This window comes from Chelon labrosus, assembly GCF_963514085.1.
Source record: "Chelon labrosus genome assembly, contig: SCAFFOLD_90, whole genome shotgun sequence".
In the NCBI taxonomy this organism is placed as follows: Eukaryota; Metazoa; Chordata; class Actinopteri; order Mugiliformes; family Mugilidae; genus Chelon; species Chelon labrosus.
This window is the reverse complement of record NW_028181699.1, coordinates 12501-30263: the sequence shown is the minus strand read 5'-3', so window position 1 is coordinate 30263 and position 17763 is coordinate 12501. Positions and strand designations below refer to the sequence as shown.

The 17763-nt window shown below is 43.9% G+C and overlaps 1 protein-coding gene across 1 annotated transcript in view; it reads right to left on the bottom strand.

Moving 5' to 3' along the window:
* Positions 1–14448: 14448 nt before the first annotated feature.
* Positions 14449–17763, bottom strand: part of LOC311509784 (uncharacterized protein) — a 5096-nt gene continuing 1781 nt past the window's right edge. Inside the window, exon 2 of the mRNA XM_084575217.1 lies at positions 14449–15059. Within this exon, the coding sequence (XP_084431343.1) occupies positions 14560–15059 (500 nt within the window). The 3' untranslated portion in view covers positions 14449–14559. The remainder of the gene's footprint in view (positions 15060–17763) is intronic.

Below are 17763 nucleotides of genomic sequence, written 5' to 3'. Positions count from 1 at the left end.
ATATCGCACAAACCACCACAGTAAACTGCTTGAAATTTGACAATAATAATCTGTGGATGACTCCTTACAAGCCCACCAGGTTTAGTGCAATACGGTCTATAGGGGGCGCTACTGGTGACCTGAAGCCTCTGCGTCACGCTCAGGGATGACTTGGCCACGGCATGGACCCCTTTATGATCACTGGTGATCATCTAGTTGCTTCTTGGTTTTCTTGCTGAAAGTCAGAAGAAGTGTTTGAAGACTAATGCCAAGGAACAGTTTCTCCACAGCTTCAACAAACACAGAGATTAATGCTCTATTTTTAATTCTCTTCTCATGTTTTCATCTTCCTCTTGGTACCACAGTGAAGCTTCCTCAAAATGTCAAAGGAAAAGAAAACCAAAGTTAACAGCGGGTTCTCTAAGAGGCTGCATCAGACAGAAACATAATAATAAAAATAAAAAAAAGAAGAAGAAGAAACATGCAGTTCACTGCAATGTGGAGCTTTTGTTATTCAACTTTTAGAGTAAAGCTATCATCTGATTCATCTCCAGCATTCAAACCATTGACCGATGGATGTGGACGCCGTCACAGAGACATAGACTATAAAGTTCTGACATTTGAATGCAGCAGCTGAGCGCTCTCTCACTGTGAAGAGGCTGGAAGACCACTCATGTTTTCTGGCTTTGTGAGGACACTCACTGGCACATCGTCCTGACCCAAACCTTTTTCAAACCAGAAAATGAACTCTGAAGATCAGACGGTAAAATGTTTCTAAAACTGTCCCTAATGCAAAGAACTAAAAATCAAACGGTCGTCCAACAGAAGAGAGGAGTTTGGACCAGAGAGACAAGGACACGACTTAACATGGTTGGACCAGGTCATCAGAGAACTAAGAGACGATCTGCTGGGGTCAGTGATTTGAACAACGAAGATGAAAACAGCAGCATCTGAGTCTGGAAAGTGGTTTCTGACCTTGTAGGAGTTACTCTGTCACGTTGAAAAGGTTAGAGACTGTGGAACAGGAACTGGAATAACATCTGGAAAGGACAAGAGCAAAGAGCAATAATGAGGAAGACTGGACGTCACAGGAGTTAGTGCATGAAGAGAGAGTTTAAAAAGATTGGTGGATGTCATGAAGACCTGTCCCCAGACGACAAGAGACACAGAAACACTGACGAGACAAGTTAAGAACATTTGAGAACATGTGTCCCTGTGGACAGTCTGCTGAGTTTCGTCCTCTCAGTAAAACATCACAGACTCCAGCAGGCATCAATGAGTGATGAATGATCTAGAGTTTAACGGACTCATGAAGACAAACTCAGTTACTGTCCTGTCAAGATTTAAACATCAGGACCAGAGTGATGGAGGTTGTTTCCTTCAGGTTTGAATCACATGTCAGTCAACTGGATCAGTGGCTCTCATTGTCCAGCTCAGCTCACCTTGGCATGCATCCAGAGGTCTCATTCATGGTCTCATCCTGTGATGATGAACCTTCACAACAAAAAGCAGCTCAGAATGTGATTCCACAAGAATATTTTATTTTAATCCGATCAGCAGATAACTGATCTTAGGGGAAAGAAACAGGCCGTTCCCACTCTTCAGACAGAGGTTACATTATTATTTGGGATTGTTGAAGCTTTTACTGCAGCAGCAGAAAGACAAAAGGAAAAAGCTCTGAGGATGTTTCTGTTCAAGTCATTGTCTCTAACCCTGAGGCTCTGGATGTTTCCCAGACAGAAGCTTTTACCGCGACTCAGGACTGATGTGCTAATGTAATGTTACCTTGGGGGTTTGGGTCAGAGCTTAGTGTCAAGCAGGAAAGATACACTAATGTTAGCCTTCATGCTAATGTTAGACTCCATGACTGACCACTCTGGTCTATCCACTAAATTCTCAACATGTGGATGTTTCAGATGAGCTCTGAGAGTTCAGAGTTCATTAGATGTAGAAGAACAGAGCGAGTTCTCTGAGTCCATTTAAAGGTTTCATGTTTTCAAGTCTGTTCAGCTGAAACCTGAGCTACAAAAGTAAACAGACATGAGACTAACAGTTCAGACACATTTCTTCAAGTCACTCCTACATGAAGCCTTGATCACAGGTCAGAAGGTTGATGTAATGACAGAGATGAAGTTAGTACTGTAGGAAAGAGAGGATGAATAATAATCAGGTTGCTCTAGTCCTCCATGTTTTAAAGAACGTTGATGAAACATTCACTTATATAACAGTATGTAGTCTAAAAAGACTGGGGTGTAAAATGTGTAAATATTCTGCATGATTAAAATCTTTAATCTTCAGTCTCTGAGAGGATTCATTTAGTCTCTACAACGCTGCTCATTATGTCCTCGAAAGCCTCTGTGCTATTGTTCCTCATTCAGCAGTCACACAGACTTCAGAGAGTGGAATTGAATTGTTCTCTGTGGTGCAGAAGGAGAGGCTGGCCAACTAATGCTAAAGCTGAGCATAATGAATGAATTCAGCCACTCGCAGGTGACAGATGTATTACCAAGGGTGGCTGATTAAAAGGTGGGACCTGCATGGAAATCAGCACAATGCTGCTCTGAGAATCTAAATGTAAATCTAATGTGATGCGCTATTAAATAAGAGACGGCTCTGACTGGAAATACGTGGAAGATGGTTTATTAGTGTAGTGAGTTTTATTTGTGATGAGAGGAAACAGATGTGGTCAAAAGAGCATGTCAGGAATATAATAGTGTGTTTGTTAAAGGCGAATGGCAGATCAATAAATAAATTATTTATTGAATTCATTTCTAGATTTATTTTTAGTTTGAAGCTGACATATTTATATTTGGAATGAGAACAGCTGGCATCAAGGCTGATCACCAAACCTGGAGACCTCGGCATTAACACCTCACTCGTAGCTGGATTCTGGATTTTCTGACCAACAGACCCCAGTATGTACTAGTGGTTGTACATACTAATTGACTTTACTGCTGTACCATTACGCTTCAAGCAGAAAGTCGAATAGTCACTGATCACGTGACGGTAACAACATGGACGCCTCTCCTAGAAGACAGGTGAGGACCCCAGTGGGTCATTGGTTCATCAAGTGTGTGGAAATACTTCACTAAAGATGAAGCCCATACTACCGTGACATGTCAGTCCTGAAATACAACTAAAGTACTACTACAAAAAAGACATGCTAATGCTAACGCTAGCAGAGGAACGGTCCAAATCCTCTGGACAGCAGTCAGTTAACAACTTGACCAAACGTCCTGTGGTAACAGAGAGAAGGAGGCTGCACATCAACTGTCTGATAAAGTTATTAGACCTTTAGCTGCTACACTATCCCATCTAACAACACGCTGATGGTGCTGAGGTGCTGCCTGTTTTTATACAGGCTATACATATCTGTAGATCACAGTAGTGATGAGCTCATGTGTTTATGTTCAGTTCTGTTGTGTCCTATTAGTTGATTTTGTTGCTGTGGTTTTATTCTGTTTAGCTGCATGTTAGACGTGTCAGACTTACTTTCTACTGTGATGTTATCAGAGACTAGTTGGTGTTGACTCGACTTTCACCACATATTAGTCAACTGAAGTTGTTCAACCCCTAGTGTGTACAAATACAAAGACTTCCTCCTCAACCATAAAACTGGTGTGTGAACACTGGTGTGCCCCAAGGCTGTGTGTTGAACCCCTTCCTCTTCTCCCTCTTCACCTAAGACTGCAGGCCGTGGGCCATGTGTTTGCAGACAACACCACAGTGATAGGCCTCATCAGCCTACAGGTGGAGTACTTGGTCATGTAGTGCATTGACAATAACCTGCTCCTCAACACAAGCAAAACCAGAGAGCTCATCATGGATTCAGAAAGGCGAAGGTAGTACCCATTCACATCAGTAAGCATTAAGTTCCTGGGCATCCACATCTCTGAGGACCTATCCTGATCCTCCAACACACCTAGCTTAGTGAAGAAGACTGAGCAGAGCCTCTTCTCTCTGAGGACACCAAGGTAAACCCACCTCACTTTAATCATCCTGATGAACTTCTACCATTGTGCTAGTGAGAACATCCTTACCAGCTCCATTACAGTCTGTATGAGAACTGCTCAGCCTCAGACCATAAAGCAGAGGGTGGTGAAAACCACCCAATGCGTAATCAGGTCTCCATTCCCTGCCATCAAAGACATACACAGCAAAAAGCTCTCTGAGAAGGGCATGCAGCATCGTCAAGGATGCTTCCCAGCCAGCACATTAACTGTCTGCTCTCCTACCAAACAGAACATATGTAACGACAACAAAGTAGAATCTAATCTAATCTCTACCGGCCGGGTCCCTGAACCAGTTTCCAAACAGTTAATTTAAGAGAGCACTCATTCATTAAGGATGTGTCCAGTCACCATGAATTAAACCTAAGTCTAATTAATATGGAACTGCAGCTCCTGCCTCTATCCATCCATCACCTTTATGTGCTGTCTGCTGACTATCATCCTTTAAAGGAGGCGTATCGATCACAGCTTTCATGAGGAAGTCTCTGTTTTACTGTTGTTTGAATATAACTAAACTATAAATAAAACCTGACACTGATATCAACTTTGTTTTTTACTGAAACCTCTCTAAGAAATGAAGGCCGTGTTTCTACATCACGTCACCATCAAAGATCTCCGGTGTATGCTATATCGGCTCTGATGGATGCTGAAGAGGGAATAAGGATTTGAAGCACAAGGCGGAAGATTTCCCACCAGATCAGAGAAGGAGGATGGAGAGAAAGATTTAGACAGATAGATGGAGGGAGAGAGTTCCTCCTCTGGAGGCCAGTGGTTTAATTGAGTTTATGAAGCAGTGGATGGAGGACATCCATCACGTAGTGATCTCTGTGGAGCGCTGTCTTTTTACTCTTTATTCTCCATCTGTTCATCTCACTGTCACCCCTCTCTTCTCACAGACCTGACACTGACATCCTCCGCTTCTTCACTCTGTGATGGAAGTCTGGTTTATTCCTTCCTACCTTCATATATATTATAATAAATAACATCACAGATTACAGGTGACATTCTGCCTTTAATTTGTTTTCACATCCAAACTGGAGGAAAGGCTGATTGCACAGTTGGACGGATGTGGGACATTCCTTCGGTACTGATACATCAGTTCAGCAGGTGAAAGGTCTGGACTTGTTCCCAGGTCTGGTATTTACAATCAGAAACTGAACTCACAGGTTAAACCAGAGTTTAGAACAGAGACCAGACCAGACACCAGATCTGAGACCAGACCAGAGACCAGAGGCCAGAGGCCAGAGGCCAGAGGCCAGACCAGACACCAAACCAGACCAGAGACCAGAGACCAGAGACCAGAGCAGACACCAAACCAGAGACCAGAGACCAGAGACCAGATCTGAGACCAGACCAGAGACCAGAGACCAGAGGCCAGACCAGACACCAAACCAGAGACCAGATCTGAGACCAGACCAGACACCAAACCAGACCAGAGACCAGATCTGAGACCAGACCAGAGACCACCAGACCAGAGACCACCAGACCAGAGGCCAGACCAGAGGCCAGACAGCAAACCAGACCAGAGGCCAGACCAGACCAGACCAGAGACCAGAGACCAGACCAGACAGCAAACCAGACCAGAGGCCAGAGACCAGAGACCAGACCAGACCAGACAGCAAACCAGACCAGAGGCCAGAGACCAGAGACCAGAGACCAGACCAGACAGCAAACCAGACCAGAGGCCAGAGACCAGAGACCAGACCAGACCAGACAGCAAACCAGACCAGAGGCCAGAGACCAGAGGCCAGAGACCAGACCAGAGACCAGACCAGACAGTAAACCAGACCAGAGGCCAGAGACCAGACCAGAGGCCAGAGACCAGACCAGAGACCAGAGACCAGACCAGACAGCAAACCAGACCAGAGGCCAGAGACCAGACCAGAGGCCAGAGACCAGACCAGAGGCCAGAGACCAGACCAGAGGCCAGACCAGAGACCAGACCAGAGACCAGACCAGAGACCAGACCAGAGAACACCTAAACATCCAGATCAGTTGATGAACAGCATCTTTGGGCAGATGAAACTGAAACAACAATAAAACCGTTAAAGCTGGTTTGTTGTATGTTTGTGGTCAGAGCTGCAGATACGATTATGATGGAAGAAACAGGCGGATGGCATTGAGCTGCATTAAATCATCATCCTCGTGATGAAGACAGAGACGTTAAATCGTCCTCCCCTGGACTCCCAGAGCAAAAACAAGAACCAACATGAAGATAACAGAACTGGTTTCTCACCCCTACCAGGCTGGACTACGGTTGTAATCTCATGGCTGCAGAAGACGCTCTGATGTGGGCTCAGAACATGGATGGTTCAGATGTACAGCTGGTCACAGCGAGCGGCTTCTCCACAAAAGTGTTTTTAAACTGAACTGAATTAGTTCTCCTCCAATCACTGCTTGGCACACAGGAAGCTGAAAAACACAAAGAAGAACACAGCAGCCCCTGCAGGCTGGGAGGGAGCACAGCACTATCGGCAGCATGGGCATGGTCCTACCCTCTTTCCTCGACCTTGTCAGATTCACATTTGACCAAAGTCAGTGTTAGCGACGCACCCTCTAATTCTCTATAGACTTCTTTCAGACTGTCAACATAGTCAGACCTTTCGGAGGAATACACCACCATGTCATCCAGATATACGTCACAGGTTTTCACAGTTCTCATGAACTGTTTCTGAATCCAAACATCATGACAGAGTTCTGGAGGAAGTGATCAGAACTCTCTGGTGAAAGTGGTCTCTTCAACTGGTCTAACTCAGAGACAACGATCATCGATCCATTCTGAGCAGAGGAAAAGAATCTGGTTTAATGACAGAATTTATCTTGTGGGAACAGTCAGAGAATCTGGATGTTTGATCTGAGCCACTAACACTATGTTAGCCTGATGAGGAGATGTCCATGTCCAAATGTTAACCAAATATGCTGGTTCTTCCTGTCTCTCTTCTTCTTCTCTTTCTTTAATGTTACATTTAGTTAGTTCCTGTCTCTCTTCTTCTTCTCTCGCTGCAGCTGGAAATGTCATCTCTCTTTTCTCTCAGCTCTCCTTTGTTCCTCCTTTCTTCTCCTGCTAATTTCTGGCTGTTTTCTTTTCTTTCTGCTGGATTTCTTCAGACAGAGTGTCTCCTCCTCGTCTTCCTCCTCCTCTGGCCTTTTGGTGTTTGTTCTTTATCCTCTGGGTTTCCTGTCCTGTCATTATCAGCTGCAGTTAATGGCAGCCCCAGTCTTATCAGGGTTTGTCAGGTGCTGGTTGAAACCCATCATCGGTGGGAAGCATAAAGGTGGCTAGAGCAAGCCAGCGCTGCCTCCACCGACACAACGAGAGGAATATGGAAATAAATCTTTCAGTTCATTATTTTATCGTGACCTCTATGTTTTTCATGTTGCTTTAAGAATGTTTTAACCTCATTAAAGTTTAGTGTTTCAGTACAACAACATGTAAACAAAACAGTCACATATTCTCAAACAAGCAGCAGTTCCTCTACCGTCCACTAGAGGCGCCACCACCAGTCAGTCCCATGGGCCTCCAGGTTAAATCAACATGTTCTGTTCTATAGAGATAATTTAACCTTCATGGTGAATGTTTCTAGAACTCACCTGTTTAAATTAGATCGAGGGCTAAAGTTCTGAAGAATTAAGGGGTGTGGCCTGTTTGATTGACAGGTTGCTGTCTCCCCAGCTCCACTCATGAGTGAAGTCTCACAACTTACGAAGGTTCATTCGTCTCATTCCTTCTCCTCTGAGCTGAAAGACAATCTGTTGTGCAGAAGGGAAAATAAATGTCTTCAGATTTGTTTCTCCTGAATGATCATATTCTAGAAACATTGCAGGTCTGACCGTGTTCAAGCTAATAACTGAAGAATAAAATATATATATTATTTTAAAAATGGAGGTGTGAGTTCTGTTTTCTTGGACAGAATATTAGGAACAGCTGAGATATTACTGCTGCGACTAGTTTGACTGTGTGTGTGTGTGTGTGGGGGGGGGGGGGGGGGGGTAGTGTTGCAGGAACGTTAATGCTGCATTAGAGAGTCTGTGACCTGAATAACAACATTTACACACTGGTAGGACTGCACGGCAGGAAGACCGCCACCGGCTACAGGGAGAGAGAGAGAGAGAGAGAGGGAGAGGGAGGGAGAGGGAGGGAGAGGGAGAGAGAGAGAGGAAGAGGAGGACGAGGAAGAGGAGGATGGTTTCCAGCGTTTGGCTTCCTGCTCTCTGTGATGGATTCGGTCCAAACCCTGGAGACACATGAATGAACTGTGACATCTCTGACAGCTGGAGATGATGCACTCTGCCCTGCCAGCGCCACACAGCTGCTTCAGTCCTCTGCTCATCAGTCTTTGACCAAACAGGCCTCTTATATGATTAGAGGGTTAGGGTGAGAGAGTTAGGGTTAGGGTCAGGATTGGGTTGAGAGGGTTAAGGTTACCTCCACCGGTCTCATGGTTGACTGAGAGGATGTTTGTCTCTGTCTCTGATCAACAAACCTTCATCTTCAAGGGACCTACTTCCATCTTTAAATGCAGTCACCTCTTCATTGGTCATTGCATCTGAGACAGACCCCTCCCCTCGTAAATATGGACAACAGATGTGGTGACAGTTACAACCAACAAAGACAGAATCTAGTTTAATAAGGTTCTTGTCTCAACTGAAGACATTGACCAAACAGAAAACTGTGTCAGGTTGGTGAATGTGTATTTCTGTCTAGTTGTTCTCGTTAATCTCTTCATGCTCTGCAGCATTAGAGCCAGTCAGACACAACAACATCCATCAGTCATTTAGATCAGCAGGTTGAAATGAATCCAGTCAGACACTGTACTGATTCAGACCTCCATGACCACTGGTTCAGGGACATGATGAGAACTAACATGAGCTCCTAACCCAGCCACCAACATTTAGGTTTGTTTCCATGTGAGAGTCTGGAACATGGTCAGATTACAGAGTGCATGGTTCAGATTGAAGGTCGGTCGTACTGGACTGGAATCTGCTCTGCTGATAACTGACGAGGAAGAGGCCACGATGAAGAGGATGCCGTCTGTGGAACCACAACTAATAAATCTGCAGCTCTGACAAATGTTGTCATCATGGAGGTAATTAAATACCAGGACACTGCTTCTGCGCTAAAATGATTTATGTGACAGAAAGAGGAAAATGTTGTTTCCATCTTTCCTCTTTCACATTTTTGAATTTGATGCGTTTTGTTGGTGTTTTTCTTTCTGTTCCTTGTGTTTTGATGTGTGTCACTGACGTATTCTTCAGGGATTCCTGCTTCAGAGTGAAAGCTTGAAGCAGATCGTTCTTCAGCAGGTTTTTTGCTGTTGCTGCCAGGAAAGAGGAAACACTCAGACCTGTATGTTCCTATTTATAATCCGAGTGTGCAGTCAGGACTTGGCAGAATTCAACCTACACTTGAACCCACTCCAGTCCTTAAAGTTCCTTATGTTTATTTCCCAGGATGCTCTTTGGCACCTCTGGACAGATTCTTGATGTGATGTTTAAACTAACAGCAAACACCACCAGATATGTTGTCGTTGAGTTGGTGAAGTGTTGCTCAAGAGCTTGTTGGTGTTACGTCGTCATTTATTTATTTTTTATACGTCATGACATAAATGTTTCTCTTAGATAACAGAACACGGCTGGAAAGAAACAGGCAGGACGCTGAGATATGATCAGCAAACAAACGCTATGTTTCTTCAAAGATTTATTCAAACAGGACACAACGTAATATGAGTGCCTATAAACATTTCAGTTAGTAAGTCAAAACATTATTTATACAGCATTTTGTATGCATGGAAATTCAGTTTGCCTCCCGTCCTCTCCCCCAAAGAAACAAAACCAAACCATAGACGTTTCAGAGGGACGCCATGTTGGCTAGTCTGCTTTTAGATCTATAAAGAGCCCTTATAGAAGCTGAGTAGTCAACAGATGGTACAGCACACATATATACACGAGGAGAACAGAGCGACCTGAGGCCAAGCTGCCTGCTCCAAATCATCTCAAACAACATGACTATTTTTAGTTTTTGTTTTCAAATGCAAAACTGTACAAGAAATCCCAGACTCTTCCTTTCAGCTAATGTGTTGGCAAAGCACGATGCAACACCTTCTAACAATAAATACTTGAGTGCATGTTTACCACAGTGCAACAGAAAACACCACACGTTAAATCAGATGATGTGAGATCAGCCATGATCTTTGGACCTTAACATACAGAGACATAAAAAGTATTTTGTACCTCCTGGTATTGCTCTTAGAAATGGAATCGTTGACACAAATGAAAAATCAAATTCTCTTGGGCCTTACAACACCGTAGTTGATGTCTTGGTGTCCTCCATCACTACTTTGTGAGGACGTCCCTAAAGACACAGGTGTCTTCAAACTACATACACCTGAGACACATTCACGTCCTCAGGTTATGCTCATTTCACTAATTGTGGGACCACTAGTGCCACCTGGCTGGACCTCTGTTGAACCGCGTCAAAATGTAATTATATATTTTTAATTAATTAATTAACATTTCTTTGTCAAAAAACCCAAATTATTGATTATGATTCCATTTATAATAACAGCCTCTAAGGAAGTGAATACCTAGAATAAGCTCTGTATGTCAGGTGGGTGAAGGGGTGAGAGGGGTGAGGAGGGTGAGGGGGGTGAGCAGCCATGAGTCTAATATCTGGAAGCACTTTTTAAATTTTCATTGCTCAAATGAACTTTATCATCAATTGTTAAAAAACACATTACAAACAAAGCATACACCATCGTCTATATATTGCTAAGGATCATGGAGCCCAAGTATGTCTACCAGGTCGCATTCAGATGACCTGCGGTAGAATACTTGCATCATTATTTTAGAGAGGAAGTTTTACAAACAACAGTCAGTCGGCTCTGTGGAGCGAGTGATGCCACAGTCACTGATCAGGAGACGCTGAGTCGACTCTAAGCTGACGGTCCAACAGTCGCAGCGTTTGCTCTGTTTGGACGCCCAGTTAGGTGGACTCAGCTTCTCCTGATCCAAGGCTTTTGGTCCACTTTTATGGAGGATATAATTAGAGTTTAACCTCTGTGGCTCTTGGTTCATATCCATGAATGTTTGTGCATGTGTTCAAGTATTCATCCACGTCAGAGGCTTTTCTCTCTGATTTATTCAAATGTCTCATTCAGTGTTTTGCCTGAAGGAAATCCTGGAAGTTCATCCTGCACTGAAGGAAACTACAACCTCCAGGTGTTACCACTTCATGGAGGTGACTGTCTCTGACACCTCTGATGCAAGTTTCTCTCAAAGATTCGGGAAACAGTCATTGACTTCAGCTCAGTCAGTCGACAGAGAGGAGAACTTTGCTGGTGGTTTTACGTCAGGTTTCGCTCATCCTTCACTGTAAATCCTGCAGCCAGTGTTGCTGTTAGCTGTTTATTAGCATTAGCATTTCTGCCTCCAAGGTCTGTCAGTCCCGTTCATCTCCAACCACAGCAACGACTCTGATGTTTGAGTGAATCAGCTTCTCTTGTAGCTCCAGAATAAAAGCTGGTAGTTGAATTGTTTTTTGTGTCCTTGCAGCGTCCTTCCTTGTTAGCAGCAATGGCTAAACTCTGGCAGCTCCAACAGACAGAGATAAGGAGAGGGTTATTGCTTTACTGATGCATATTGCTTGTTTACTCGCTGTCATTCCTCGTTTGTTCTCGGCCAGCAGAGTGATTAAGGACATAGAACAGTTTGGTGGTGCGTTTAGAGGCCAGGGAGTGTTTCATATGAAGTGACCCACTAAAAGTGTGGCACCACATGGGAATAAAAGTCAAAGACACTGAGAAGCCAAGGAGGAGAAACCTGCTGCTGCACAGTACATTAAATATTGTGCAGCACTGGCAAAGCATGAGATGTGTCTGATGCTCATGTATTCATGATCCTCAATCCAACTGCCTGCCTAACAGGTTTGTTAGGTAAAGCAGAGAAGCCACTGCAGCGTCACTAACAAGCATTATATTTTTAATTTATTCTCTCTCGTTAAAGTTTTATTTGCTTGTGTACATTCACAGCTCCATAAAATTGAAATGACTGTCTGACGTTCCAAATCTTAAAAACCCCCTCAGTTTCAAAGGTTGGCACAAGTCTAAAGATATGAGTAATTACTGTGAAGCATCTAGTCATTGTGTCACAGCCTGTGTTTGTGTGAAACTGTTGAAGTGTGATGATCGTCCCAGTAAATCTTGAGCCTGCAAGCTTTCTGTGGCTCTGTCATTAATTATAGTTTCCCCCTTCGCTAAGAAGACCCACAGAGACTATCATGGTCTACAACAGCTTGGAGCAACGAGACGCAAACATCAGACAAGCCTTCATCATCAACCCTTCATGGACACAGATGCACAGAGGGATAAGACAGTCTGAAAGAAACAGAGTTCAGCTTGATGAGGCTCCACCATTGGCCTGATGTGTCGGAGGATGAGGCAGATGTATGCACCACAACGTAGCTGGAGTTCTCCAGATAAACGATGAAGGTGAATTCAGTCAGGGAGTCAGACTGGACTGTTCTGTAGCATGCAGGTGGAGGAGAGAGATTTTAAAGGCTATGATTCACCTTCGCATGAAGGTTTTACTCAATGGGAAATGAGAGTTTGATGAGTCCACCTGAAACAGGGAGTAGTCCTCTGATTTAGATTTGGGTTGTCAAACTGCTCTTGGATCTGATCTCAGTAATGATGCATTCAGGGAACCCATTACTCAACTGTAGCAGCTGGTTTCCAGTGAAACATATCTATAGCTCCTAACTGTTAGCACTGGACTCCTGAAGGTGGCATTTTAACCCTACATGTTTCTTATTGTGTGAGGCTGACCGTGTTTTCTAAGGAAATTATATGACTGTTAATGGAGAGGCAGACATACTGATTTCAGCTGGATCATGGATAGATCCAGGAAAATGAACATCAGAAGAAACTGAAAGTCAACAGGATAATTTCAGGTGGGTGCTGAAAATAAACTGCCATGTTTCTGTCACATGTTTTGCTTTCGGTCAACAGTTTGAAGGCAATGATGAGATTAACATTAACCATGTTGACGTGATGCTTCTCCCTAGAAATCCTCCCTGTGACGTTGGAGCATTCATATTTACAACCTCCAACTCTGCACTAATCCGCCTGATTCTTGAAGTTTAGGTTCACCAGTGGTTAACAAGAAGATGCGACATGCTAATGAGTGAACGGATGCACCGAACTGACAAAGAACTTTCAGAAATGACAGCCAAGAAAGTTGCACTTGAATGCACCACAAAGACTACAGCCTGAGTCTAGCTGCTACATGCGATCATAACTCTTGGTGGCAGTAGTATGTAATCATCATCCAAAAGGAGAAACAGGAAGAGCTACAATTAGCTGGGAGGCTAGGAAGCTAGGAAAAGATATTGTTAGAAGGAGGCTAAGAAGCCAGGAAGATCTACTGTTAGCTGGAAAGCTGGGAAGCTAGGAAGAGCTACTGTTAGCTGTGAGGCTATGAAGCTAGGAAGACCTACTGTTAGCTGGGAGGCTATGAAGCTAGGAAGAGCTACTGTTAGCAGGAAGGCTAGGAAGCTATGAAGAGCTACAGTTAGCTGGGAGGCTAGGAAGATAGGAAGAGCTAGAGTTAGCTAGGAAGCTAGGACGCTAGGAAGAGCTAAAGTTAGCTGGGAAGCTAGGACGCTAGGAAAAGCTACAGTTAGCTGGGAGGTGCTGAAATCATGCTAACAGGAAGTGAGGGCCAGAGCAGACACTGATTTTGTCGGGTTACCAGCTGTGATTTCTGAAACACTGTCTTACTTCTTCCAGAAATCCTCCATGATTCAGTGTTTGATTATGAAAACAAATCTATGGAGCCTAAAACGGGCAAAGTGGCTGTTGGAGGACGATCCATGTCAGGATGCCAGAGTGGGAGCGACCCTCACATACTGTGTCACCTCTGGGTTTTTCTTCAGAGGTAAAAACATCAGCAGCGACACCAGAGTCTGAGACTGAATTCAACTAGCTGCTATAAAAACGCTGGTTTCTGACTATGTTTGTGTCTCAGACACCGCTGGAAACCTTCTGTCATTTTTGGCCTGGATGAGTCTCTGTGCTTCACATCCTTCTCATCTCATTCGCCTGGAATGAGATAAGTCCCTCCTCTCTGCTATAAATCACCAGGCTGATATCTCTCTCTTCAGAGGGCTGCAGGGCAACGGGAGCTGACAACACGATAGTATTGTTTCTGCTGACGGCAGCCAGAGTCTTAAAGGGAAACAGCCTTGGGGTCTGGGCTGGCTAGTTGGCCGAGTAAACGTTGGATCAGAATGGTGCAGACTGCCATTGAGGTGCAGGAGGGTTGATAGCTGTGCCAACACACTGAGAGGACACTCAATTATTTATTAGAGCTGCCGGTTTCAAAGAGTCACAGCCAACACCTGCCACCTTCACATCTGTTTGGATCCAGTGGTTTTAAAAATACACAAACACTCACATTATTATATTATTTCTGTCAACAATAATGAGTTAAAAAATTCCAGATACGATATTAGCTCGCCGCCTTCCATAGCTGTGGATATAAAAGATATCAGAGCCGGTGTTCGGTTCAGCATTCACACTGTCACCTCTGTCTTGCTGTTGGTGGCCAGTCCTTTGTGCTTGGGATGCATGTGCGGCGAGTGGCTGTAGCCCAGCGGCTGTGAGAAGAGCTCGGGCAGCGTTTCAATGCTGAACTGCCTCTTGTTGGAGTAGGCCTGGCGCCGGCTGTTCTGCTGGTGCAGCGGCTGGTGGTGCTGTTGCTGCTGGATGGGGTGGTGCTGCTGCCCCCCGAGGCCAATGTGGGAGCCCGCCGGGTGCTGGATGTGGCTCTTACTCGGGTCCCATGCTTTGAAGGCCGAGCTGGAGGTGAGTGGGTGTGTGTTGGTCTTGGAGATCTTAGGCTTGGGGATCTGGGAGGCGTTGATGGTGATGGCCAGCGGTGCGTGGATATCAGGTGGAGGCAGGAAGGGTTTATCCTTAGGGTGGAAGTTGATGGGTTGGAACGTGGGAGGAGACTGTCGATGGGTGTAATCTACCATTGGGTAACTCTTGTAGTAGTCTCTCGAAGTTGTGTCTGGACAATGGAGAGATGAGAGACAGCGAGCATGTTAAATGACAACGATGTATTACAATAAATATATACACACGTGTGTGTGTGTGTGTATATATATATATTCAATTAATTCAATTTTATTTATATAGCATCAATAACAATACAAATTGTCTCAAGACGCTTATATATATAATAAACGGTAGAGACGTCCTGAACCAGAACCAGATTCTTCAAGTCTGATAGGTTTGGCTCTGTCGGTTGGAACAAATGCTGAGTTTAGGTGAAGACGCTATGAGTCAATGTCAATTACAGACAATGATATGAAACTACAAACCAACCGCGACGCTTCAAATCACAGTTGATCTGTTCTTTCTCAGATTCAACCAGTCACATGAGTTCATTTTTAAAAACAAGACAAAACACTGAGCACTTGAACACAGCAACTCTATGACAATGTAGATGTGTCGCTGTGAGAAGTCACAATAAACCTGGGTGATTTATCTGAGAACTCAAAGACACTCCTTCCTGTCACGTACACATTCATACACTGCCTGGCCAAAAAAAAAGTTGCCACCTGGATTTAACTAATCAAACAGGTAGGAGCCTCCTATTGGATAATTACTGCATGGGTGATTATCTTTCAGCTGACAACAAGTTATTTAAGCCCAACTGATGCAATGAGTAGCTTCTCATTTCTTCAACAACCATGTCTAAAGACACATCCTGTGGTCGTCTGTTTGAGAAGGGTCAAATCACTGGCATGCATCAAGCAGAGAAAACATCTAAGGAGATTGTAGAAACTACTAAAACTGGGTTAAGAACTGTCCAAGGCATTAATAAAAACTGGAAGGATAGTGGAGAAGCATCAGGGTAAGAAGAGAGGCAGATGAAGTGATGCACCCATCATGCCTAGTGTCTACTGTACAAGCCTGTGGGGGCAGTGCTATGATCTGGGGTTGCTGCAGTTGCTCAGGTCTAGGTTCAGCAACATTATGTGTCCAAAGAATGAGGTCAGCTGACTACCTGAATATACTGAATGACCAGGTTATTCCATCAATGGATCATATTCCAAGATGACAATGCTAGGATTCATGGGGCTCAGATTGTGAAAGAGTGGTTCAGGGAGCATGAGACATCATGTTCACACATGGATTGGCCACCACAGAGTCCAGACCTGAACCCCATTGAGAATCTTTGGGATGTGCTGGAGAAGGCTTTGTGCAGTGGTCAGACTCTCCATCATCAAAACAAGATCTTGGTGGAAAATGAATGAAACACTGGATGGAAATAAATCTGGAGACATTGGAGACGATTACAGAAACAATGAGACAGAGAATGTGCTGTAATCAAAGACAAAGGAGGTCCAACCAGATAGTAGAGTGTGGCGACTTTTATTTTGGGCCAGGCAGTGTATATCCAAACGGAACGTTTCCACAGTAGTTAGCAAGACGACACGCTAACATGCTAATACCAGCATCCTCCTTATGAGCTGGTTGTAGGTCAGTTACAGATAAACTTTTATCAAATAATTTAAGATAAATAAATAATATATAATATTCAGAATCATATTTATTGCTACATACATTTACGCATTGAAGGGATTTGTCTTTGTTTGGTGAAACAAACATAAACCAAATGCAAAGACATAAGAACGACGTTTAGAAAGAATATGTAAAAAGTTTTGATTAAATGAGAAGTACTGTACAAAGTGTGTTAATGTAACATGTAGATATGTTGACGTATATCGTGTTATTATATTATATTCAGACTCAGTCCCATTGACCTCCATATTAAATCAACATGTTTAAATTCTGATGAATTAGCGGCTCAGTTTGAGCCAGTGTTGAGAAGAACGGGTGGTTTATGAGGAATAAAAATAGAGCAGCTTCAGCGTGTCGAGTCAGATTAAAGTGAGTGGAACTCCAGTCTTGGTCATCAGTCTACCCCGAGGACAACAACAACCTTCTTATCTCAGCCCTCTTTTATGATAAAACATTGTTTTTACATCACAAACAGGATTCTGTCTGGATGAGCAGATTAATTTGAGTCCGTATTTATCATAAACTGCTGCAACATAAAGTGGACAGACAAGGGTTGTAACAGAAATATCTGAAACTACTTGTGCTCTAAATCTGCTCTATTCTAACCAAGGTGATGTTTTTAAATCCCACATTCATCGTTCTGTGACTTTTAATTGAACATTTCTATTGTGTAGCTGAGCTCTGGAAGCAGACACACAAACCTTCACATCCAGAAACCTGCAGAGTCCAGGTTTTATGTCACTGCTCTGAGTCTACTTCCAGTTTTTACAGGAACTATTCAGGTATTGATCACAGTCACAGGATCCCTGCTCCAGTTAGGGGGTAGGTATTAGGGAGTAAGGTTAGGGTTTGTTCAAGCCCTAGTCCTAGGGTTGGTGGATTGAGGATTAGGAGTTCGAGGGGTTAGGGGATAAGGTTGAGGTTAACCCTAGGCCTAAACCTAGGGTCAGAGGGGTATGGCTTAGGGGGTAAGGTTAGGGATTGCCCTAGCCCTAGCCCCAACCTTCTGGTGCAGACTATCTCGACAAATTAATAATTGTCCCCGGGTTAGGGTTTTCTTTTATCTTTTTTTTTTTGTCCCACAGCTCCAGTCTGGTCCTCAGCCTCATGAAGGGATTCCTTAGTTTGACAACACAGAAGGTTTCAGGTTCTCCACTAATTATTGTTTACAGGGAAAGCTTTGA